Source organism: Ambystoma mexicanum, chromosome 3p, assembly GCF_040938575.1.
Source record: "Ambystoma mexicanum isolate Mex_15411 chromosome 3p, UKY_AmexF1_1, whole genome shotgun sequence".
Taxonomy (NCBI): domain Eukaryota; kingdom Metazoa; phylum Chordata; class Amphibia; order Caudata; family Ambystomatidae; genus Ambystoma; species Ambystoma mexicanum.
In genome coordinates, this window is record NC_090925.1 from 870,072,849 (window position 1) to 870,097,561 (window position 24,713).

A 24,713-nucleotide genomic window follows, 5' to 3' on the forward strand; every position below is an offset into this window, starting at 1 on the left:
GTCACCTACTGTGGCCGCTTCATCAGGAACATGGCTGCTCGGTCGGAGCCTTTGAGAGCCCTCACAAAGAAAGACACTGTTTGGCAGTGGTGGCTGCTGGAACAGGCAGCATTGAAGATATCAGGAGTGCCCTCACTGCTGATGACACCATGGCCTTCTTTGACTCGGCCTTGCAGTCAGAGATTGTGCTGGACGCTAGCCCTTTTGGCCTGGGGGCGGTTCTGACACAAGTTGATGCCAGCTCGGGAGTCCGGCCGGTGGCGTACGCAAGCAAAGCGCTCTCGAAGACCAAGCAAGGATACTCCCAGATCGAGCGGCAGGCCCTGCGAGTACTATGGGGGTGTCAGCACTTCAGGCTATATGTCCTGGGGGGGCCGGTTACGGTGGTGACAGATCATAAGCCCCTGCTGCCCATCCTGGCAGGCTCGTCCTCAAAGCCCCCGCCGAGGATTGAGAGATGGATGTTGGTGCTACTGTAATACAGGGTCTCGCTAGTCTACAGGCCGGGAAGCAACAACACGGCCAACTACTTGTCGCGCCGCCCCAGAGGAGTCTCTGAGGATCAGGAGAACACCTGTGCTAAAGAGGCGGATGCTCATGTCCAGCTAGTGGTGGAGGCAGCTACTCCCAACTCAGTGCAACTGGCAGACTTAGAAGCAGCAGCGGCCCAGGACAAATGTTTCCTCATCTTGAAGTATGCCATTCAACAAGGGTCCTTGAAGACCGTGCTGGACAATCTCTCACTTCGGACCTAGGAGGCCAAAGTTACCCTCGAACAGCTGTAGAAGGTGAGGGAGGAGCTGACGTTCTCTGGGAGTGGTCTCCTGCTCAGGGGTGACCGGATCGTGGTTCTGCAGGGAAAAATTCATCCGGTCATTGAGTTGGCCCACCAGGGACATCAAGGTGCTGCCAAAAAAAAAAAGCTCTGCTGCACCAGAAGGTCTGGTTCCCGGAGTTAGAGAGGCGAGTGGAGGAGTTTGTCGCATCATGTGTGTGGTGTCAGGCGGTCTCCCCAGCACAACGGGAGCCTGTAATTGAAACCATGCGAGGTGGTGCATGCAGACTTTGGCTCCACGACCCGCGACACACACTTCCTTGTTGTGGTGGACGAATGGTCCAGGTACCCAGAGGTGGAGTTCGTCGAGTCTGTCGCCTTTGAGAACGTGGTGGTGGCGATGGAAAAGATCTTTGCCGCTCATGGCCTCCCCAAGGTGCTGTGCTCGGATAACAGAGCACCCTTCCAGGTGGAGAGCTTTGCCAAGCTAATGGAGGACTATGGCAATCACCACAGGAAGGTAACCCCGCTCTGGCCTAGGGCGAATGGAGAAGCGGAAAGGATGTTGAGGACCTTTAATAAGGTGTTCTGCATCACTCAAGGGCAGGGAGAGTGCTTGCAGGGGGTGCTGTATCAATTCTTGTGCAGGTATCGGACCACCCTGCACACATCCACCAGGGTCGCACGGGCGGAAGCCCTGTTTAAGAGGTGCCCAAGAGGACTGCTGCCCGAAGTGGGTGAGAAGGTGCCGATCAGCAGGTGGAAATGGACAGGAGGCTCCGGACGGAGCAGGAGAACCTCCGGAGGGGACTCGGGCCCCAGCAGTTGGCTCCCGGGGATGATGTGCTAGTAAGAAACAGGCATCCGCACAGGAAGTTGTCACCGACATATGAGCCAGGGCCGATGGACGTGGTGGCGGTGAAGGGGTTGATGGTCACGCCTCGGATGGAATTGCGTCTGTCACCTGGTAAACCAGCTTCTTTAAGAAACTGGAGGAACCTCAGGCAGAGGTGACCCCGGGTCATGACATGATGAAGTTTCCGGATGAGGGCTGGGATGTGGACTTCCTTTCCGACTCTCTGGCCAGAAGGAGCCCCGCCGAAGGCGTTACCGTTGGGGAGGCTGGCAGGGCCAGGCCGAGCCCTGGTGCAGGAGTGCCTATCTGGGAGGAGGGCAGGAGGTACCCCCTGAGGACAGGGCGAGGAAACCTGTCCACTTCAGTGACTATGTCCTGGACACGTGAGTCTGGAGCAACATCTGGGGGTCCTGCTGTTGGTGTGGGGATCCAGGTGGTTGCCATTAAAGGGGTCATTGAGGGGTGTTTGTTTGGAGTGTTATTGGTATTTGTAGAAGTGTTTTTTATACTGTTTGTTGTTTGTCCTCATGGAAAAGGAGGAGTGTGGTGCTGCCCCTTTAAGGGTCAGCATTCAGCGGAGTGACGTTTCACTCTGCCGCGTGCGTATATAAAACAGGGCGTGTCCCGGCCACATTAGAGCGACCGGGGAGCCCGAACTAGGAACATCACCTCCGTGTGAGTGTGGTCTAGGAGGGGGCTCACGGCAGCGCGTGTGCACTGGGACGCACATGTAACAAATGTGATGTGCTCAAGTGGCGTGTGACTGTCACATGTGGTTTAAATAAAGTGGGTGGTCCTGCACAAGTTAGCGCGCACCGGAGCCCGACAAAGCAGCACCTGTGTCTGTGCGTTCCTTTCAGTGATGGGGGTGGGCGAGGCCTGCATGACGGGAGCCCCGGGCTATGCACAATCCAACACGTCCCAGAAAAAGTACCGGATCTGCAGCCATTAGCCCTAGGGAATCATTACTTTCCGAGTAGTCAGTGGAACTGGAGACAGTACAAGTCTGCAATGATTAGCCTTCACTTACACCAGACCACGGTCTATGTAGAAGTAGTGTCTGCGAGCATTCCAGAGCCTTAAATGAGCTTTGGAGCAGCTACTGTGTCTACGATACCAACAACAATTGGCTGCGCTGCTGTGGGGACTTCCTGCCGCGAGATCGCGGGAAGGCGATCTCGCGATATCTCCCGTGCGAGAAGCACACGGAACGCATGTATCAGCAGATGCGGGCGGGAAAGCGCAGTGAAAGGACTGCCCCCGGGCTCCTCCGGAAGCACGGAGCATGCAGGCTTCCAGGGCTGTACACCCAGGATCACACACACCAGAGCGTAACGGCATGGCTGAGGACAGCCTCCTGGGGGCTCTGGTGTGAACTGTGTGTCCCACTGAAGGACACATCAAGCAGCAGGGAAGCAGATACTTAAAAGAGACGGGCCCTCATTACGACCCAGGCGGTAAGTTACCGCCTGGGTCGTACCCTTACCACCATCGTTTACGCCATGGTGGTTGGCGGATTTACCGCCCCATTCCAAGGTGAGTGGGGCGGTAAATCCCCATTTCCCATTTTACCCTTCCCCATTCCCATTTTCGCCCCATAGGGCATAATGGGAATGGGGAAAGGCGATAATTACGGCACCGTAAATTACGGTGCCGTAATTATCGCCAAGGTCCCTTTGCAGCATGGATTTTAACGGCTGCAAAAAAGCAGCCGTTAAAAGCCATCCCGCAAAGGGAACCTTGTAATCAGGCGTTAAGGGTCGGCGCCGTTTACGGCGCCGTAAACCCCTTAACGCCTGAGTCAGAATGAGGGCCACTGTCTAACTGTGAGTACAGTTACTCCCCTTACACCTGGACATTACATTCCCAATTGGAGTACTTTGCCTACGGTATCAATAAATACCATAGTTACCACTTACCGTGCCCTGTCTTCATTAAGGACATCAGATAATAGACGACGAGGATCCAGAACCCAGCGTAACCACCATGCAAGGTGCCACACACCCCCGCATTCCTCCCCTCACCCCGGTTCCCGACAATTCCGTGGCAACAGTGGGACCACTCTTTTCCACACACCTGGAGGCGATGGGCAGAATGGAGTACACACCGGCCAGGAAGACAGCAATGTTGTTGAACGCCATGGGGGTCGAGGGGCAGGGCATATTTGCAGGACTAAAGGCCATGCCAGAGGCTGGCGAAGATGACGATGCATACCAGGAGGCAATTCGCTGCATTGTGAAGAGGTTCACAAATAAAGAAAACGTGGTGTTGCACAGACTGAGGTTTTACACTCGCAAGCAGGAGGGCAACAAACCAGTCAACGACTATTTTACCAGGATGAGAGAGCTAGCATCCCTATGCGGATTCGGCGACAATGCAGAACAAGTCATCTGCGACATGCTCGTGGTCCACTCTAATTCCAGAAAAGTGCAGGATAAATTCATCCAAGAGAAGGAAGTGGACCTCGACAAAGCCATCCAAATAGCCAGAGCCGAAGAGGAGACCGCCAGCAGGCGCAAAGAGGTCGGGAGTCCATCGCTGGTACCGGTCATATCGGCGCTACAATGGAAAGGGCGCAAAGAAAGACAGCCCTGCGACAACCCCATAGACAAAGGTCCCAGACAAAGAGATGCACCCAAGTGCTATAGATGCGCCAGCACCAAACACATGGCCAGTGATCCCGAATGCCCCGCCAGGAACAAGGAGTGTTCAAAATGTCGACGCTTCGGTCACGTGGCCCAGGCCTGCACGTGTAGGGGAAAAGCCGTCACTGCATCGATGGCGACAAAGAGTCAAGTGAAGACGAAGAGATACCCTACAAACCCATGGTCATCATGGTCAACGCCCCCCAAGCCAGAAGGGAAAAGACCCACTGCACAATAAAAGTGGACGGCATGGAGACACGAGTCCTGGCCGACTTGTGTTCAAATCCCACCATCCTGCCCCTTAACGCCTATAAAGAGATGATGGGGTGAGACAAAATGGAAATCAGAGCCACCAGACAAAAGCCGACGGTCTTCGGAGGAGCCATCGTGGATCTACTTGTCTACATTAACGCAAGTATCGAATTCAAAGACATGTCCACCACGACAAAAGTCTACTTCGCTTCTCAAGGCCCCGCCGTACTAGGGTGGGACGATCAACACAGGCTCAGCATAAGGCTAGGCCCGAGCACACCAGAACAGGTGCTTGCAGTCTCTTCAGGAGGAGCGCCGAGTTGGAAAGAAGCCTTCCCTGGCCTGTTCTTCGAAACTCCAGGGAAAATCAAGAACTATGTCCATAAAATCCGCCTCAAACAGAACGCAGTACCTGTGAAGCACAAGGTCAGGTCTGTACCCGTCACAGCGAGACCTGCGCTGGAAGCCCACCTCCAGAAAATGGTCGAGGAGGGCACCATCGAAACAGTAGAGTCCTCAGAATGGTTGAGCTCAGGAGTACTCATTAAAAAGAAATCTTCAAATGACCTTAGAGTCTGCATTGACCTCAGAAGCCTCAACCTAGAAGTCGTTACCAACAGCTTCCCACTCCCCAGCATCAGTGAAATAGTGCTCATGATGAAAGAAGCAACCGTGTTCTCGAAGCTAGACATGCATGACGCATACCACCAGATCAGCCTGCACAAATTCTCGCGCCCGCTCACAGCGTTCATCACCCCGTTCCAGTATACTGGAATGCCGTTCGGCTTGTCCTCAACCGCATCCGCGTTCCAGAGGATGATGAGCTCTTTGCTGAAAGTAATTGCTAACGTCTCCTACTTTCAGGACGACATACTCGTGTACGCAAAGAACTCAGAGACCCACAACAAGGCACTCGCTGCAGTACTGAGCATACTGCAAGAAGCAGGTGTCCACCTGCACCATGAAAAATGCTTTTTCGGCCTAGGATAGGTTGAATACCTCAGCTATCGCATCTTGAAGGAGGGAGCGTGGCAGAGTGGGTCTGCGAAGGATGGCCCAATGAAAGAGCAGTCCCAGAAGGCCTACATCCCTACTGGAAAGTGAGACGAAATTACAGGCATGAACGGTCTCATTCTGCGAGGTGATCGTGTGATTCCCCCCAGGGGCATCCGGAAAGTTATCCTGTGCCGAGCACATTCGGGCCACGTAGGCAGCAACATGACGAGACATAGAGTGTGCAACGCTTACTGCTGGCCAGGCATGGACCAGGACATACGGGCGATGATAGAGAGGTGCCATGAATGCATCAACAGCGACAAACACCTGTCTGTGAAACAAGCCCCCATGATGCCCACCGAGGTCCCCAAAGGAGTGTGGCACAAAATAGGACTGGACTTCAAGGGCCCCCTGGACGGCATGTCCTCAGAGAACAAGTATGGAACCGTCATGGTGGACTACTTTTCCAAGTGGGTGCAGGTTGAATTTGCCTCAGACATCACCACCAGCACGGTCATCGAGCCGCTCACCGCCATCTTCCAGCACAAAGGCCTTCCCGAAGAGATAGTGACCGACAACGGGGGTGCAACTAGTTCCCAGAGAAATGAAGAAATTGCTCAAAAAGCACAACATCCGACAGTTGAAAGCGAGTCTGTACCACCCACAAGCCAATGGGCTTGTCGAGAGAGAAAACCGCTTCATCAAAGGGGCGCTACAGTTGGAGCATGCATTGGGCTTAGACCCCAGCAAGACAGTAAAAGAGGCTTTCGCGGTCCACCGCATCACACCAAACGCCATCACAGGCGTTTCACCCTTCCAGCTGTTGAGAGGGAGAAGGGCGGCATCCATGCTGGTACCGCCTTGGCTACACCAAGTAAGAATAGACGAAGATGTGGACATGCAAGATATAGGGCCTCATTACGACCCAGGCGCTAAGTGGTTAACGGCGCCATAAAAGGCTGCGGTGCCGTTAACCACTTAGCGCCTTATTACGAGGTCCCTTTGCGGGACCCGACCTTAACGGCTGGTCTACACCAGCCGTTAAAGTAGGGACCCGCAAAGGGACCTTGGTGCTAAGTACGGTACTGCAATTTGCGGTACCGTACTTAGCGCCTTCCCCATTCCCATAGAGCCCTATGGGGCGAAAATGGGGAAGGGCCATGGTTCAATGGGGAATTACCACCCCGCCAACCTTGAAATGGGGTGGTAATTCCCCATTGAACCATGGCGGACCCGTTACAACACCGGCACCAACCATGGTGCTAATAGCGCCATGGTTTAGCGCCGGTGTTGTAATCAGGGCCATAGTATTCCACATGCAGAGAAACAAGGAAGCGATGAAGGCTCAAGGGGACAAACGCAGGGCCGCTCAATGCACAGCAGTTACCGAAGGTGACCTGGTAAAAATACGCCTTCCCCAGAAGGACACCATGACCGGCTCCAAATACAGTAGACCCATAGAGGTCATCGCAAAGGAACCCAACCACATATGCACCAGCGATGGAACTTGGAAAGAGTGGCCATGTACCGCAGAAGAGAATCTACCAACCACCCATCCGAGGAAGCAGGAGAAGGACTGGCCCAGCAAACTCCGTCCAGCAACCCGCATTATACCAGGGAGAACTCATCGGGAACGCAGCACCACGAAGAACCCGCAGGCATGAGCCCGCCGCCCCCGGCTGATGGAGCACAGAGAGAAATGACACAAGGAGAACCCAATCCACCCGAATCTCCCCAGGTCCCATGTCACCGTTCAGATCCACGCTCCGAACTAGGCAGACCCCAGCGTGAGAGAAGGAAGCCCAGCAAGTTCCCAGACTTTGTTATGCGCTGACCACCTGTCCTTTTTTCCCACTAAAGGAGGTGCGTGGGGACTTCCTGCTGCGAGATCGTGGGAAGGCGATCTGGCGAGATCTCCCGCGCAAGAATCGTGCATAGAGGCAGATGCGGACGGGAGAGCACAGTGAAAGGACTGCCCCTGCGCTCCTCCTGAAGCACAGAGCGTGCAGGCTTACAGGCCTGTACACCCAGGATCACACACACACCAGAGCGTAATGCCATGGCTGAGGACAACCTCCTGGGGGCTCTGGTGTGAACTGTGTGTCCCACTGAAGGACACATCAAGCAACAGGGAAGCAGCTACTTAAAAGAGACGAATTGTGAGTACAGTTACTCCCCTTACCCCTGGACATTACATTCCCAAGTTGAGTACTTTACCTACTGTATCAATAAATACCATAGTTACCACATACCGTGTCCTGTCTTCATTAAGGCCGCCACAGCTGCCCTGTGTAATTTCAAAACTAGATGTTTATGAAGTACCTTACTTACAATTTTAAATGTCAACATGTGATAATTGCAATACAACGAATTACAGCTTCAGCTGCAGCCTTTTACTTAAACGTGCATTTCCTGAGATTGAAAAAAGGGCTCCTCTTGCAACAAACAAAGGGGTGAGAACGATCTAATTTAATGGTGTTAAAAGAAACGTATATAAACTTCGCATCCACTCACCGATGCTTTCTGGAAACCGAGAAGGAGCGTTTCGTAAGAGTCGTTGTATTGCATTCATTGGCGATTGAGTCACATTTAAAGTCCCTATGAGATCCGATAGCATTGTCTGTATGTTTAAAAGTCTACCGACACTTTCTTACATGCCTTTAAACAGTCATGACGTATTTCAGAAATGCCGTTAAAGTCGTCTTGACGTTTACATATAGGAAGTCTGCGTGCTTAGAAAGAGAATCACAAGCACCTGCCAAGCCCCTTACACGCCCATAGCAAACAATGGGCTCTCACTGGCCAACTGTAAAATCGGGTGTTTTCACCCGCCCAAGGGCCATGAAAGGTTGAAAGCTATGCAGGTGTTTATTTTTTATTGTGTATTTATAAGGCGCTTTATACATTTCAGTTGTGTCCCCGAGCGGCAGGTATATTTAGGTGCCTGTGGGTTTGTTTTTCGTGTTTTGATTATTTATGGCCGTGCCGCGCACGCCGAGGGAATTTCAGGGCAAATGTTTTGTTGCCAAATTCGGCTGCCAGTGACTTTACTGCCTTTACAAAGTGACGGGTTCTGATTTGAAAATTGCATGGAGATGTGGCTAACTTTTACCGCTCAGTGCTGCCACAGTGCTTTGAGCTGTACCTGTACCACACAGAGGTCAAAGTGGGAGGAAACAAAAGGGTGCGACGTTCCCTTAATAAGTCGTAGTTCGCGCTTACTTTCTTTACGTGACTTGGAGTACCGTTCCAGGACGGTAGGAAAGGCCAATTGAAGGGGAAAAATAAACGTTCCCCTCCTGGGGATTTGAACCTATGCTCTGGTTTAATAACCCTGTGGTAAACGACATTGTGCTATCTCACAAGTGCTTGCTAAATTTTATTTAAATGGTCTGCTTGTGAATGGAGTCTATTTCCAGGCAGTTGCACAGCAATTTGGTAATTTGTTGTAGGCACCAAAGGTCTTGTTTAGGGACAGGTTTATCAGTGGCTATTGTCATGTACATGCCCCTTAAGAGGTGGGAAGGGGAGGATATATAAAGTGGCATGCTGAGGGGGCAATGACACACTAATGCTTGTCATTTAAAAGTACATATGTATATGTTTTCATCACGTTTTCTTTAGTCTTGTGAGAACTTTTGTAAATAACATCTTTTGGGTTGTAGGGAAGGACCAATGGCAGGTGGTTTGAATTGGGTGGGGTTAACTGTATGGGGGTTGGAAAGGACCAACGGAGCATCGTTCCACTATGTCTGACTAATCCACCACACAGTAGAAATTGAGCCAAAGAGTGCAAAAGGAGGTGTGGCTGGAAGGAAAATGGGTGGAAATGGGAGGAAATTCCTATACATTTCACTTAGCAATGGGAGTTAAATGGGTGGGACGCAGTCACTCTACCATGTATCCATCCTCATATGCCAACCTGCATTGAAAAGCAGGTATCAAAAGAAAGTTTTCAGCCTTGCTGCAACTGTTGGCCATTCCTTAATTTATTCATATATTTATTGATAGCAATTGTGGAATCGGCTGCAATCAGATTCTAGATGCTGAGGCTGACCAGTATCCGAATATTAAATTGAAAAAATTAAAAGAAGAACCTGATAAATTGTGCCAAGATCTATTTTAATCAAAAAAACATACCAGGAGCCTCTCTGAAATGTTGGGTGCTTCTCCAAGTAAAGAAAATAATCCCTTCACACGTGTTTCTCCACCTAATAGTACTGGTGGTTCATCAGGAGGGTTTTGTCATTTCTTCCACTTTGTACCTAAAATAAATTACAATTGTTTAGATTGTTTTATATACACTGTCAAGGATGTATCATGCATTGCTTTTGATTCTAAATACAACTTCCTCAAAATTTGGGAAGTAGGATACTTGAATTGTTAGTCTTTAAAAGTCCAGGTTGATTTATTTTCACCAGATAATTTAGAAGCTCTCTTGTTGTGTCTATCCTTTTGTTTTTGGCAAACGTGTTGCTACAAATAAATATGAACACACTGCTTTTAGTTATCTGATATGAGTCCTATATAGCAGTATATATTGTTTACATCTAAAATGGTCTGATCATAAGACTTTAGCTTAGTATTCAGCTTACCTAGTAATGTTTAGAAGTTTCGCGTTATGCATTACAACAAACCTGCATCCAAAGCCCCAGTTTCAAGCTCTCATGTTAAAGCTCTTATTTTAATGACAATAGTTTTCAGTGCCAACTAATAGCCAAAACTAAAAATCAGTATCCCCTGCTGTCAAAGGCAGCATCTCCAACATAGGAGGACCTTAGGCAACAGCCTTATGTACCTTACTCCCTCAGAGCCTACTTAATGTTCCCCCAAATGATGTTCTTAACGTTCTTTGTGATGGTGCCTATTTCTTCAAACATGCTCTTGTTCTCTCTACCTCACACTCCCCCCCTCCCTGGTCTTTTGCCTCCTTTTTACTCATTTCCCCTCCTACCTCCTATCTCATCCGCCTCTGTTCTCTCTCACCTTCTTCCTTTTTTCTCCATCTCCCACCATCTCAGCTCTTTCCTCCTCCTTTTCCCCACACTCCTCTCCCTGCTATCTTCATTACTTCCCTCCCCGCCAACAACTCTCCCCACCCTTGCAACCTTTCCATCTACAATTCCTGCCTCCGCTTCCATCATTCTATTACAATTGATGCCACTCTCGCATTCTCTCTCTACTAGCTCATTCGCCATACACAATCTCCCTCTCTCCCTCTTCTACTGTACACTTCAATCTATTACCACTCTCTCACATACTCCCATAATCACAACTTCACTCGCCCCACTGAGTACCACTCTCGCATACAAAACCTCACCTGCACAACTCCTCTACAGATTACCAGCACTCAGCTCCCCCTTCTGTACTTCTCCTAGTCTCTTGTTTCACCTCCTGACCTCACCCAAACACAATTTGTCTGTTTAATTTCTCTGGGTCTTTAATACCTGTGATTCCCTTCTGTCCTTCTCTCCCCTCCATTGGTCCCATATTTCAGCTGTAACAGTGGGCCAAATTAAAACTTGTCTTTCCTCCCGGGGTTGCGTCATTGTAGTGCAATGCTACAAAATACCCTCTTAGCCTAGCCCCCTTGTAGGCACCATTTTTAGAATAATAGATTGGAGTTTCATGCGCTGGATGTTGGGTCAGTGTTGTGCTCCTTTGGGGTGAGGTGAGTAATGCTTCTCTTCCATGACCGGCATCAAAATGTTTGTATCTGCATGGAAGTCGTTGAATTTCTCCACCTGTCTGCTGGGTTCACGTGTTGTGAAAGTGCATGATGGTCAAGGTAGTTCTGAAATAAAGAAAAGAGAACTCGGGCCAGATTTGAGGTTGCATGACGTTATGTGATTGAATGCTGTACCGGTCTTTGCAATCAAAGCAAATTTAGAGGGTTCAGGGACTGGGGCTCTCCTGACTGCTAGGATAGGGTAGGATCTGATTTACACCCTGGTGGGCCTCATACCCCTGGTCAGGAGGGCCTTGTGTGCACCCTTGACAGTCAAGCACCTGACCCAGTCACAGTGGTCACTGTTGCAACGTAAATCATATGTGTACAGTGATAACATGCTTGAAGCATGCAGGAAGGAACGAATGTATGACAAATAGATCCAGTTTGGACTGCCATTAGCTTGGGAAGGATACGTTTTTATGATAAGTTTTTTTTTTGTTGTTGTTTTCTTTTTGGAAATCATGAGTGAAGGGCATTCATCAAGCCCTATTGACTGTCACTTGAAAGATTGATGGGCTTTAGAAGTTTGCCTGTGGAGAGAGAATTTTCTCTCGTTGGGGTTGGGGGTCTGGAGATTTGCTCATGGACAAGCTACCATTCAACTGTAGTGGCGGATGTATTGTTGTCAAGATTGGAGGCCCTATCCCCTTCCTCCTCACCTGAATCTTCTGTGGCGGATTCCTTTGGATTCGACTCTGTCTTCTTACGGTCCTTCCTCCTTACAGGAGTCTTGTCCTTTGGTGTCTTGGCTTTCTTTTTGTGTAAATAGGGTCGGGCCCCTCCGGAGGCCACCGTGGCAGAGATAGAACCCAGTCCGCGGGGACACCTAGGGGGCCAGACCTAGATCAGGGAAAAAGCACAAAGGCAGTAAAAACCCTGTTTCCAGAAGGGTTCTAATAAGGAGTTGAGAATTCCTTTCACAAGTACTTGAAGTCTGGCTGCAGCTGATAGCTAAGGAAGTTGACCTCCAACTCCGGTGGAGAGAGCCAGTTAAGCTCTGCGGTGACAGTAGGACGAGGCACACAGAGGAAAGATACAGGAACCCAAATAAACCAATAAATAAATCTTAAGGGAAGACATAACAGATAGAAATGCCCGTAACTAACAGTGATAAGATTTCGAAAGGAGTAAGTATAGAAATAGTGTACAGGTAAACCATAAGCAGAAAGTAGAAATACGCCTGCAGAGCGAAGTAAGTCTGCAAACGAGAAACGAGAGTGCAGAGAAGACGAAAGGCAGAAAATGCCGAACAAATAAACTTAAATGCTTCGGCGGAAAACAAGAGGCGTAGGTGCAGAAGCTCAGGCGAGGCGGAGCCGTAGAACAGACGAGGAGAGGCAAAGAAACACTCACAGAAGTAGCAAAACCCAGGAGACAGGTAGCACGGGAAGAAATTATGTTGAGCACAGAAGGTAGGCACAGGGAAGGCAAAAGGTAGCTGCAAGGAAGGTCGGCAAGGAGGAATTTTCCAAAAACGAAGTTCCACACGAACCGGAGCGATGTGTACAGATACAACGCACCGGTTTGGGGGAGGAGTCAGAATTTAAAGGCACGGCCACCATATTGAGTGAGGACTAGAGCGCTCGCAAGTCAATGCTTCCAGCGCTTCCATACCTTCCATTCTCCGTTCCTGACAGTATACCCCCGTCTTCTCGGGGGACTCCCCGGTTTGCCCGGATGAAGCCGATGGAACCTCTGCACTAGGCGTTTGGCATGTATATGGCTCACAGGTTCCCATGTCCTCTCTTCCACTGGATAACCCTTCCAATGAACCAAATAGTGCAACCGCCCCTTGTGGTATCTGGAATCGACAAGATGAGATACCTCATATTCTTCAGGCGTAGGGCTCACCTGAGCACGCGTTCTGAACACAGGTCTCTTAAAAGGGTCCTCCTTATGTTCTTTGAGAAGGGAGACATGAAAGACTGGATGTACCTTTCTGAGATATTCTGGTAGCTTGATCTTATATGCAACAGGGTGGATCTGTTGAAGAATGGGAAATGGCCCAAGGAAACGAGAGGAGAACTTCCCCTTATGAACCCATCTCGGTAGAAATCTGGTGGACAACCAGACAAGCTGCCCTATCTTCCAGCTCGGATTGGCAGTACGACCCTTGTCTGCCCATTTCTTGTGTGTAAGTTGACTCGCTTGGTGTGCTTCCTTAGCAAGTCTGTGTATCTCCTGTAGGTCCTGTAGAACCCCATCCAACGCCGGAATTTTGGTAGAAGGAGGATTGAGCCAGGGTAAATGTTGAGGATGATATCCGTAAGTCCAATAGAAAGGACTCATCTGGATCGAGGTATGGAGAGAGTTATTGTAGGCAAATTCTGCCTGTGGGAGGAAACAATACCATTCTTCTTGTTGTGGACTGCAAAAACACCTGAGGTACTGTTCTAGGCTGGCATTTAATCTTTCAGTTTGGCCATTGCTCTGTGGGTGGTATCCAGAAGAGAGTGCCTTGTGAATCCCTAGAACTTGGCAGAGAGAAGCCCAGAACTTGGAGGTGAATTGGGGTCCTCTGTCCGAGACTATGGTCCTGGGCAAACCATGGACTATATCCTGAAGAAAGGTTGCGGCCATTTCGGAGGCTGAAGGAACCTGTTTAAAGGCCGAAAAATGGGCGAGCTTGCTAAATGAGTCAACTGTCACCATATTCGTTGTCATGCCATATGACGGAGGGAGGTCTACAATAAAATCGGTAGAGATGTGTTCCCAAGGATGGTCCGGTAAGGAGTCCTGCTGCAGTAGCCCCAGAGGTCTTCCCGTTCGGTGTTTGTTAGAAGCACAAACCGAACAAGTGGAAACGTACTTACGTCTCTTCTTAAGGTAGGCCACCAGAAACCCCTCCGTAGCAGATCCAATGTCTTCCTGATTCCGGGATGTCCAGTTAAAGGGGTGTCATGACACCAAGAAAGTATCTGATTTTGTAGCTTCTTAGTGGGAACATAGAGAGCTCCGTCATGATAATATAATCCGTCCTTATCTTGAATGACAGTTGACGGAAGCTCGGTGCCCATCTGATGCTGTGGAATTAGGTCTTGAAGAAATGAAACAGTGGAAGCCAACACCGTGAGATTAGGGAAAACCAATTTGTGTCCCGTGTAGGAGCCAGAAGTATCCCCAAGACTTCTTGACAAGGCATCAGCCTTCATGTTCTCTGTACCAGGTAAGTATGTAATTACAAAATCATATTGTAAAAAGAAATATTCCCATCTGGCATGCCTGGCATTGGAACATTCCAACTGTTGTAAAACCCGAAGGTTACGATGGTCTGTTCTAATAGTAAACGGATGAGCAGCTCCCTGTAAAAGATGTCTCCACTCTTGACAGGCCAGTTTGATAGCCAATAGCTCCTTTTCTATAACCGAGTAGTTGCATTCACTACGGGTAAGTGTTTTGGAGTAATAAGCTATCGGATGTTCATAGTCGTCTTCTGACCTTTAAAGCAGAACTGCTCCCACCGCCCCAGTAGAAGTGTCTGTTTCCAGAATTTAGGGTCGGTTCTGATCCGGTTGGACCAGGATGGGGGCTGTGGAAAAACATTCTTTTAGAAAACAGAAGGCTCTTTGGGGCTCTTCATCAAATACGAACTTGACTCCTTTCTTCAATAGAGAGGTCAGCGGAAGTACCTTGTTAGAAAAGTTGGGAATGAACCTTCGATAAAAATTGGCCAATGCCAGGAAGCTTTGGAGTTCTTTGACATTGACAGGATTTCTCCATTCTCTGATAGCCTTCACCTTACTGGAGTCCATCTCGATACCTTCTTTGGATAAGATATATCCTAGGTAGGACACGGACGTAGCTTCAAATGAGCATTTCTCTGGCTTTACCAGTAGTTGATGGGATTGCAGACGCTGTAAGACTAGTCTGACCAGTGACCTGTGCTCCGATAGAGTCTTGGAAAAAATGAGGATGTCGTCCAGGTACACTACCACCGACACAAAAAGCATATCTGCGAAAATCTTGTCCATATACCTTTGGAAAATGGCCTGGTGCATTCACAAGACCAAATGGCATCACTCTGTATTCAAAGAGTCCAAAAGGGGTACGGAACACTGTCTTCCACTCGTCCCCTTGCCTGATTCTCAAGAGGTGGTAAGCTCCTCTCAAGTCAAGCTTGGTAAAGAACACCGGCCCATGTACTGCCTCCAAGATGTCCCGGATCAAAGGCATAGGATACCTATCCCAAATGGTAACCTTGTTGAGCCCCCTGTAGTCTATACAAGGGCGCAGCTCTGCTGAGTCCTTTTTAGGAATGAAGAACAAGGAAGCCCCACAAGAGGATCTGGACTCTTGGATGAGTCCGTTTTGAAGATTTGCGTCGAGGTATTCTCTCAGAGCCTTCCTCTCTGGTAGAGACAAAGGGTACATCCTCCCAAAAGGAACCACCGCCTCCGGTATCAGGTCTATACCGCAATCCTCTGTTCTATGAGGCGGGAGTTGACGGGGAACGGCATCTAGGAACACCTCTGAGAATTCTTGATAATGGATGGGAACTGATGCCAATGTGATTGGGTCTGGAGTACTGTTTCGGTCATATGCTAGGGTGTTGGACGTCGAGGACAAGCTCATGCAGTGTGATTTACAAAATGTAGAATTGAAGACTACGTTGTTAGCCGTCCAATCAATTTGAGGGTTGTGCCTCCTTAACCAAGGAATGCCAATGACCAATGGAAAATGAGCTGCTCTGATCTGGTCAAATACCAGGAACTCCTCGTGATGGCCTAACCTCATTCTCAACGGAATGGTCTCCTTGGTAATAGGCCCAGAAGATGAGGGCTTCCCGTCCACCCCTTCCACCGGAATGGGAGTGGCCTTGGATATTGTGGGAACAAGATGTTCCGCAGCCCACTTGGAGTCGATGAAATTCCCTGCTGCTCCACAGTCAAGCATGGCGAGTACCTCTGTGGGACCTGCATCAGACAGCCACAAGTCAACTCGAAACACCGTTAGACTGTTATCATCCGGAGTGCTTAATGCTCTTGTGTAGTTGCAAGGGTGCTTGTTACTTCCCCCGAAACCTCCCTTGCTGTAGATCGGGGTTGAAGTTTCCCTGTCTTCGAGCTGGCACCTCAGGACAGTCTCTCAATAAGTGCTTCGAGGAGCCACAATACATACACAATCCAGCCTCTCTTCTTCTTCTTCTTTCTTCTTGAGTTAGCGGTCCTCGGGCCGCCCCTATCTGCATAGGTTCTTCAGTAGGATGAGTAGTTCTGGTGGGAGGGACAGGAGAGGGGAGGCCGGTTGGCTGTGGAACGCCTCTGGTTCGTCTTCTTTCTAATCGTCTCTTTTGTAGACGGAACTCAATCTGAAGAGATAATGTAACCAGATCTTGAAAGGAAGCAGGTCTAGCCATTCGGGCCAGCTCATCCTTGATTTCATCACGAAGGCCACGTCTGTAGATGGTTTGCTGAGCGGAATCAGGCCAATCTGCTTTGGCTGCCAGCCTCTGGAAACGAGATAGATAGGTTTGTACATCAGTGTTTCCCTGGCTGACATCAAGGATAGCTTCTAGAGAGGAATAGAAGACTTCTGGTCGGTCGAAATGTTCTTTAAACACCTCCGTAAAACGATCATAGTCACTCAAAATCGGGTCGTTTCCGGTGACAAATGGTGTAGCCCATGAGAGAGCATTACCCATTCGGTTGGCAATGATAAACCCGACCTTGGATCTAGCAGTCTCATAAGCATGAGGTCGAAAGGCAAAATACACCTTACATGCGTCAAGAAAGTCCTTCAGCCCTCCCGGGTGACCATCATATTTGCCAAAGGAGAGTGGCATTGTAGGCAGGTCTCCCCTGTCATCACGATGCAACACAACCTGTTGTCGGAGGGCTATGTTCTCTGTTCTCAAAGCCTGGACCTCCATAGTAAGGTTCTGCATTGCTGCTACCAATTCTTGATATTGTTCTAACGATGCCATGGTAGATATTGGGCGTTGTATTCTGTCAAGATTGGAGGCCTTATCCCCTTCCTCCTCACCTGAATCTTCTGTGGCGGATTCCTTTGGATTCGACTCCGTCTTCTTACGGTCCTTCCTCCTTACAGGAGTCTTGTCCTTTGGTGTCTTGGCTTTCTTTTCGTGTAAATAGGGCCGGGCCCCTCCGGAGGCCACCGTGGCAGAGATAGAACCCTGTCTGCGGGGACACCCAGGGGGCCTGACCTAGATCAGGGAAAAAGCACGAAGGCAGAAAAAACCCTGTTTCCAGATGGGTTCTAATAAGGAGTTGAGAATTCCTTTCATAAGTACTTGAAGTCTGGCTGCAGCTGATGGCTAAGGAAGTTGACCTCCAACTCCGGTGGAGAGAGCCAGTTAAGCTCTGCGGTGACAGTAGGACGAGGCACACAGAGGAAAGATACAGGAACCCAAATAAACCAATAAATAAATCTTAAGGGAAGACAGAACAGATAGAAATGCCCGTAACTAACAGTGATAAGATTTCTAAAGGAGTAAGTATAGAAATAGTGTGCAGGTAAACCATAATCAGAAAGTAGAAATACGCCTGCAGAGCGAAGTAATACTGCAAACGAGAAACAAGAGTGCAGAGAAGACGAAAGGCAGAAAACGCCGAACAAATAAACTTAAATGCTTCGGCGGAAAACAAGAGGCGTAGGTGCAGAAGCTCAGGCGAGGCGAAGCCGTAGAACAGACGAGGAGAGGCAAAGAAACACTCGCAGAAGTAGCAAAACCCAGGAGACAGGTAGCACGGGAAGAAATTATGTTGAGCACAGAAGGTAGGCACAGGGAAGGCAAAAGGTAGCTGCAAGGAAGGTCGGCAAGGAGGAATTTTCCAAAAACGAAGTTCCACACGAACCGGAGCGATGTGTACAGATACAACGCACCGGTTTGGGGGAGGAGTCAGAATTTAAAGGCACGGCCACCATATTGAGTGAGGACTAGAGCGCTCGCAAGTCGATGCTTCCAGCGCTTCCAAACCTTCCATTCTCCGTTCCTGACAATTGTCCCCCAGACAAAACACTACATTTCACCTTTCATAAATATAGATTCTGCTCATTGTTCCAAGGACATAACACTGCATGCTACCTGTTGGATCCTGGACATTTTCTCAGTCAAAGAAACATGTTTATCTGTTGTAGTAATTGGGTTTCAGGTCCCAGTAAGAAAGCATCACACATTACCTGATGAGTGTGGTGCTTTTATTGATTGTGGGATAGAGAATCCGTCCCCCATAGAAAGGCTGTATTCTGGAGTTTTTTCAGAGACAAAAACAACTTTTACCTAGTAGGAAGTAGGGGTTCTGGGTATTCACCTATGGCCAAAGATGCGGTCATATATAGGAATGATGAGTTTGTGGGATTTGCTGATGGCCAAATAATTTGTACTTGTAGAGTGAATGGGCTCATGGGATCAGCACAAGGACTGAGAACCTGCGTTTAAAAAGTGAAACATACCAGTAAGAGCTATACAAACACATGTTTCGAATGGATTGTGTCCTCCAGCGTATTCCTCATTCTTGACATGTAATGTCCAATGTAATGTCCAGCTTCAGCTCCTTCGGAAAGAGATGTCAGCAGAGGGCACCGTGCATCTATGGCATTGAGTCGATGTCCCTCGAAGGCCTCAGTCGAGGGTGAAGTAATCGGAGGATACATGTAGCATGCGCAGCGCCCGTTGGCCTCAGTTCTGTTTTTCAGCAAACAGCATTTGCTTTGTGTGAAACTCGGCGTGCCTCATATTGTGACATTTGTTACTTCGAGCAATGTCTTCAATCTCAACAATTGTCTTCATCTACACCGTCGACACATATATCCGGTTTTAAAAAGTGCAGAGATTGCGGTTCGAAGATGTCCCTTGCTGACCCGCATCGAATCTGCCTGTGGTGCCTCGGGGAGGACCACAATACTACCGCTTGCTCCAAGTGTCAAGCCATAACGGGAAAAGCCTTGAAGGAACGGAAGGGGAAACTCAAGGTAGGCAAAACACCCAAGCCCCGAACTGCTAGGCCTTCGACCGATGAGTCGAGAGGCGACTTCCTCGGAGGAAAAAGTCCAATAGTTCCAGGTCTAGGCGTAGTTCCCACCACTTATCTTCGAAGAGGAGGCACCACGGGTTGCCTTCATCGACTTCTTCGTCTGATGGGTCCCTCGAAAAGGTCGCATGCCCTGCGAAAGTCTACCCCAGCAGAATGGGAAGCTTTCTGTGTGGGGAAGTGCTAAAACTATTCGAGAAACAAAGCCGTGCTCTGACCGAGCCTTCTAAGGAAGCCGGAAAGGAGAGGTCTCAGCCTAAAACTTGCATGCCCTTGAGCCTGGGTAAAAGGCATGATCCTCATTGAAAGGCCTCGATCTGAGAAATCAAAGGATTCCTCGAGACACGGGGAGAGGTCGAGGTCCTCGACGCCTTCGAGACCTTAGACACCGTCAATGACGCCCATCAGGCCCGTGACCCCTGCTAAACTGTCGATGCCATCGACGCCTCTGTTGACATCGATGCCGAAACCGTAGACGCCCGCGGTGCCAATTTTGCCAGCTAAACCAAGTGACCTTCCTAAAAAGGCACTGTCTAAGAAAATGTCGACAACTTCGACAATGTCGAAGCCTCTGGTTTCAAAACCAGAATACATATATACACCTCTCCCAAAGAAGGGCTTTTTCAAGTACCTTACTTCCATTTTTGAGAAGGAAAAGCATTCAGATGAAGAAGATCCCCCCCACCCCCTTTTGGGCTTCAGTACGGTACACCTAATGTGCCTGAATGCCTTATTTCAGAGGAAATCAGAATGCAAGATCTATATAATAATTTGCACAATGCAAGTGGAATTGACACCTCTCCAGAGCTGGAGTTCGGAAAACCAGAACCAGGGGAGCATGCCGACTCCTCTTACAGGCAGTTCATGTCTAAGGTTGTCGAATGCTTAGGTTGGTCTAGTCCTCCAGCACCCTATGATCAAGATGATCTGACATTCTGAACAAGGGTCCACCTACTGATCCAGTTTTGCCTTTCCATGTGGCACTTCAAAAAAGGGTGGCCAGGAATTGGGAGACTCTGGAAACTAATCCGGCAGTTGACAAAAATCTCACCAAAAAAATACTGTCCCTCCAGTAGTGACCCCGGCTATCTGTCAAAAGCACCCCACTCCGGAGAGTCTGGTGGTCCAGGCAGCTAGGGCTACTTCAAAACAAGCAGTGTACTCTACCACCCCTCCTGATGGCGACGACAAGTATGTAGATGGATGGACGAGAAAGGTATTTTCCACAGGGAGCATGGCATTAAAATCTACCAACTCTACTTGTGCCCTTGCAAAGTTTTTGTATACTCTATGGGAGTGTATTTCTATGGGGGCAGAGCATATTCCCAAAGGGGTTGAAAGGGACGGCTTCTTGGCTATTGCTAAGGACGGCAAAGAAGCGATGTGCGAGTTCCTTCAATCTGGATTGGATTCTACAGATAGCATGAGCAGGGCCATGGCTAACAGCACAGTGATGCGCAGATTTACGTTGTTGCGAAAGACTGGTTTTGCACCTAACGTGCAGGCTAGACTTCTCGACATGCCGTTTGACAGCAAGCCTGACGAGAGTCTTGAGAATTTGCAGACCTCGAAGGCGGCGGCCAAATCTTTGGGCACTGCTGTTAGGCAACCTCAGCCTTTGCGTCCTAGCGGACAACCTTGGAGGGGTAGATCTTTTCGCTACTACTCCTCATTTGGAAGGGTGAGAGGAATGGCCAGTCAGAGGCTAAAGAAAATGTCCTTGTTGTGGACGAGGTAGAGGTGCCAAGCCAGCTCAAGCAGCAGCCTGTTTACCATCGGCCTCTGCAACAGCTGCTACAAAACCACTCTGAGGGCTTGAGTCACAACTCACCCAGCGGTGGACTGGCCTATAGGGAACTCTGGAGATTTCCCGCTGGGCCTCTGCACCCTGGGCCTCTTTTGTGTGGTATTTCCATATTTATTCAAAGGAAAAGCATTGGACGTGCTAAAAATGTGTCATATGGGGCCACTTTTCAAATTATTTCCACGGCCTCTTTTGGTCCCCAATAATTATTTCCAGGGCCTCTTTTAGTTCCCAGTCCACCCCTGAACTCACCAGTGGGGGGCAGACTGTCTCAGCATCTAGAAGAATGGCGAGACATTACTTCAGATGCTTGGGCTCTGGAAACAATAGCCCATGGTTACTGCCTTCCCTTTAAGAAGAAGCCTCAGTGTAATCCACCGGGCAAACACTCTGTGAGGGTTCCGGATCCGCTCCTTGTGCAGGAAATTTTAACCCTGCTAGAGAAAGGCGCTATTGAACCGGTGCCTGTAGCGGAGGGGAACAAGGGTTTGTATTCCCCATATTTTATGATTCCCCCAAAAAGGACCTTGGACTTGAGATACGTGAACAAGTTCCTCAGGAAGGACAAGTTCAAGATGGTCACTCTTTCTCCGATCCTTCACGCCCTCCAACTTCCGGGTTGGTTGATGTCATTGGACCTTCACAATACTGATTTTCATGTGCCAATCCACCTCAAGCACAGAAAATACCTGAGGTTCGCGGATGGCGGCTCTCATTATCAATTTCGAGTCCTGCCATTCGGGCTACCCTCCACCCCAAGGGTTTTCACCAAACTGATATTGTTGGTGGCAGCGAGTCTCAGGAGAAGGGGTATTCACGTCTACCCCTACCTGGATGATTGGCTGATCAGGGCGCGTTCTCCTGAACAAGCCCGGGATCATCTCAACATTACCTGCCACTCTCTTCACAGACTGGGCTTCCCCATCAATTACAAGAAGTCCCAAATGACCACTTCCCAAAAGCTTCAATACATTGGAGCTGTGATAGATGCATCCTCCGGAGGAGCTTGCCACCCGAGGTGAGGGCTCAAGACATTTTTCAGATGGTAACCACATTTCAGAGTGCCCAAGGTCTTCCGGCCTTCGATATTTATTTATTTATTTATTTTGAGGTTGCTCGTCCTAATGGCATCCTGCATTTTTCTGGTGCCAGAGGCTGGCCTGAGAATGAGATCCCTTCAATGGGCTCTCAGAACACAATGGTCCCAATTCTCAGGAAAGATGTCAGACTGACTTCACATTCTAACCAGAGTCTCACAGGATCCATCGGAGTCCAAACTACACGTCAATCTTTTTGAGCTGAGAGCAATCAGACTAGCGCTGAAGGCTTTTCTGCCCTCTGTACAAGGAAAGAATGTCCTTATAATGACAGACAACACAGTGGCCATGTACTACCTCAACAAGAGAGGAGGTGTAGAGTCACTACCACTGTGCAGAGAGGCATTGGTCAATTCAAGAAGGAATCTGCATATCGGCAGCTCACCTAGCCGGGGCGGAGAACACCGCGACTGAGGCTCTGAGCAGACAGAGCCCAGTCTCCCACGAGTGGAAACTAGTTCAGGAAGTCCTTCAATAGATTGTCACCCTTTGAGGAACCTCTCAGGTGGATCTGTTTGCGACCGGTGTCAATTGGAAGTATGAGCAGTACTGTTCAAAGGAATGTACCCCAAGAGGAGCTCTAGGAGACACGTTTGTGGTGGACTGGGAGTTTCCACTCCTGTACGCGTTTCCTCCAGTCCCCGTCATTCCTCGTGATCAGGAAGTTGAGAATATTCAGGAAACACATGATCCTAATTGCCCCGTATTGGGCCAGGAGAATGTGGTACCCAGACCTTCTGGACATGTCCATCTGTCCTCCAATGTATCTTCCACAAAGAGAGGACTTTCTCTCCCGAGAGGAGGGTCGGGATCTTCTCTCCATCCAGAGGTCATGACTCTCAACCTTCACGCTTGGTTTCTGAAAGGCTGAGATATAAGGATTGGGATCTCCCGGATGACGTAATGGAGGTGTTGCTTTCGCCAGAAGGCCAGCAACAAAGTCTGTGTACCGTTGCTGTTGGAATAAGGTTTGCAACTGGTCCAGAGAAAAGAATGTTGATCTTTTTCAGTGTAAAACTCTGGATGTTTTATCCTTTTTGCTTTCATTAGCAAATAAAGGTCTTCAGGTTGGCACCATTAAGGGCTACTTGGCAGCACTGTCAATCTTTAAGCGCTCGTCAGAAGAATGTTCTTATTTCAAGGTCCCACTGGTGATTCAGTTTCTAAAAGGGCTCACTAATGTGTTCCCTCCATCTCCTTTTCAGGTTCTGGTTTGGGACCTTAACCTGGTTTTTAAATTCCTGATGTGTGCTCCATTTAAACCTTTGCACAAATGTCCATTAAGGTTGTAACCTTTAAGACAATACTATTGGTAGGTCTAACACCAGCCCATAGAGTGAGTTAGTGAGTTCCAGGCACTTTTCATCCAAGCCACCCTTTACCATATTCCACAAGGATAGGGTTGTTTAAAGGGTAAAACCATCCTTCCTACCACAGGTAGTTTCGGACTTTCATTTAAGTCAGAACATTGTTCTGCCTTCCTTCTATCCTCCACCTCATCCTGGTAAGGAAGAGGAAGGGCTTCACAGGCTGGACCCTAGGAGAGCATTTTTTACATCTCCGGAATGTCAAGTTGACAAGGGACTACCAACTTTTTATAGTATGCACAGGACACAAATTAGGCCAGGCTGTTTCCAAACAGACCTTGTCTAGATGGATCATTCTTAATATCTGAATGCTACAGGCTAGCAGGAAAAGACCCTCCTGAAGGTTTGCGTGCTTATTCCAGCAGGGGTATGGCTACATCTACAGCCCTTCATAGGATCGTTCCTATTAGGAATATCTTTGCTGCAACGTGGTCTATCTATACACGTTTACAAAGCATTATTCTCTGGATGCTTCCCATTCTCAAGACGTTGCCTTTGGTAAGGCAGTACTTTACTCTGCCCTGGAAAATCCTTAATTTATAAATTCTACTCCCTCCTCCTATCATAAATACTGCTTTGGGAGTATGTCAAATATGAGGAATATGTTGGAGGACACAATCCATTCGAAGAACAAGTTTACAAAGGTAGCGGGCGCCCCTCTCTCGCAAGAACAGACATGATAACCTGTTCAGTGGTTATTAACCACTTGAGAGTTCGCAGCCACTGCTTTTACTCACTGTGCCTTTCACAGATGGGAAATATCCATTTGCATATCAGTCTTTGTCCTGCCCTGGGGCAGTCCAGCACCGAAATACAATGGCAATTCCAATCTGAACGAGAGTACCACCAGCAACCCCATACACGTGTTTCACCCTTGTTGGGGATCATCAGTGAGGTGAGGCTGATGCCTCTCTAAGCACAGTGAGAGGGAGACCACGTCTGGTTGCCCCCAGGAGACCTAGGGTTACCAATCCCAGGTTCCTTAAAAAATAGTTTACAAAGGTAGCGGGCGCCCCTCTCTCGCAAGAACAGACATGATAACCTGTTCAGTGGTTATTAACCACTTGAGAGTTCGCAGCCACTGCTTTTACTCACTGTGCCTTTCACAGATGGGAAATATCCATTTGCATATCAGTCTTTGTCCTGCCCTGGGGCAGTCCAGCACCGAAATACAATGGCAATTCCAATCTGAACGAGAG

The 24,713-nt window shown here is 48.9% G+C and overlaps 2 protein-coding genes across 5 annotated transcripts in view; one reads left to right on the forward strand and one right to left on the reverse strand.

Annotated features, from left to right (window-relative positions):
- Positions 1–8,191, reverse strand: part of NUDT9 (nudix hydrolase 9) — a 255,056-nt gene extending 246,865 nt beyond the window's left edge. Inside the window, exons 1-2 of one of the 4 annotated variants that reach the window (XM_069652048.1) lie at positions 8,039–8,107; positions 7,777–7,811 (exon numbers count right to left, since the gene is read on the reverse strand). In XM_069652048.1, coding sequence (XP_069508149.1) covers positions 7,777–7,811; positions 8,039–8,092 — 89 coding nt within the window. In that variant the 5' untranslated portion in view covers positions 8,093–8,107. Of the gene's footprint in view, positions 1–7,776; positions 7,812–8,038 lie in introns of all 4 variants that reach the window. The other 3 variants (XM_069652050.1, XM_069652045.1, XM_069652046.1) reach the window with 3 other exon arrangements.
- Positions 7,662–24,713, forward strand: part of LOC138581031 (sulfotransferase 1B1-like) — a 537,627-nt gene continuing 520,575 nt past the window's right edge. The window contains exon 1 of the mRNA XM_069652055.1: positions 7,662–7,683. The gene's annotated coding sequence lies outside the window, so the exon portion shown is untranslated. The remainder of the gene's footprint in view (positions 7,684–24,713) is intronic.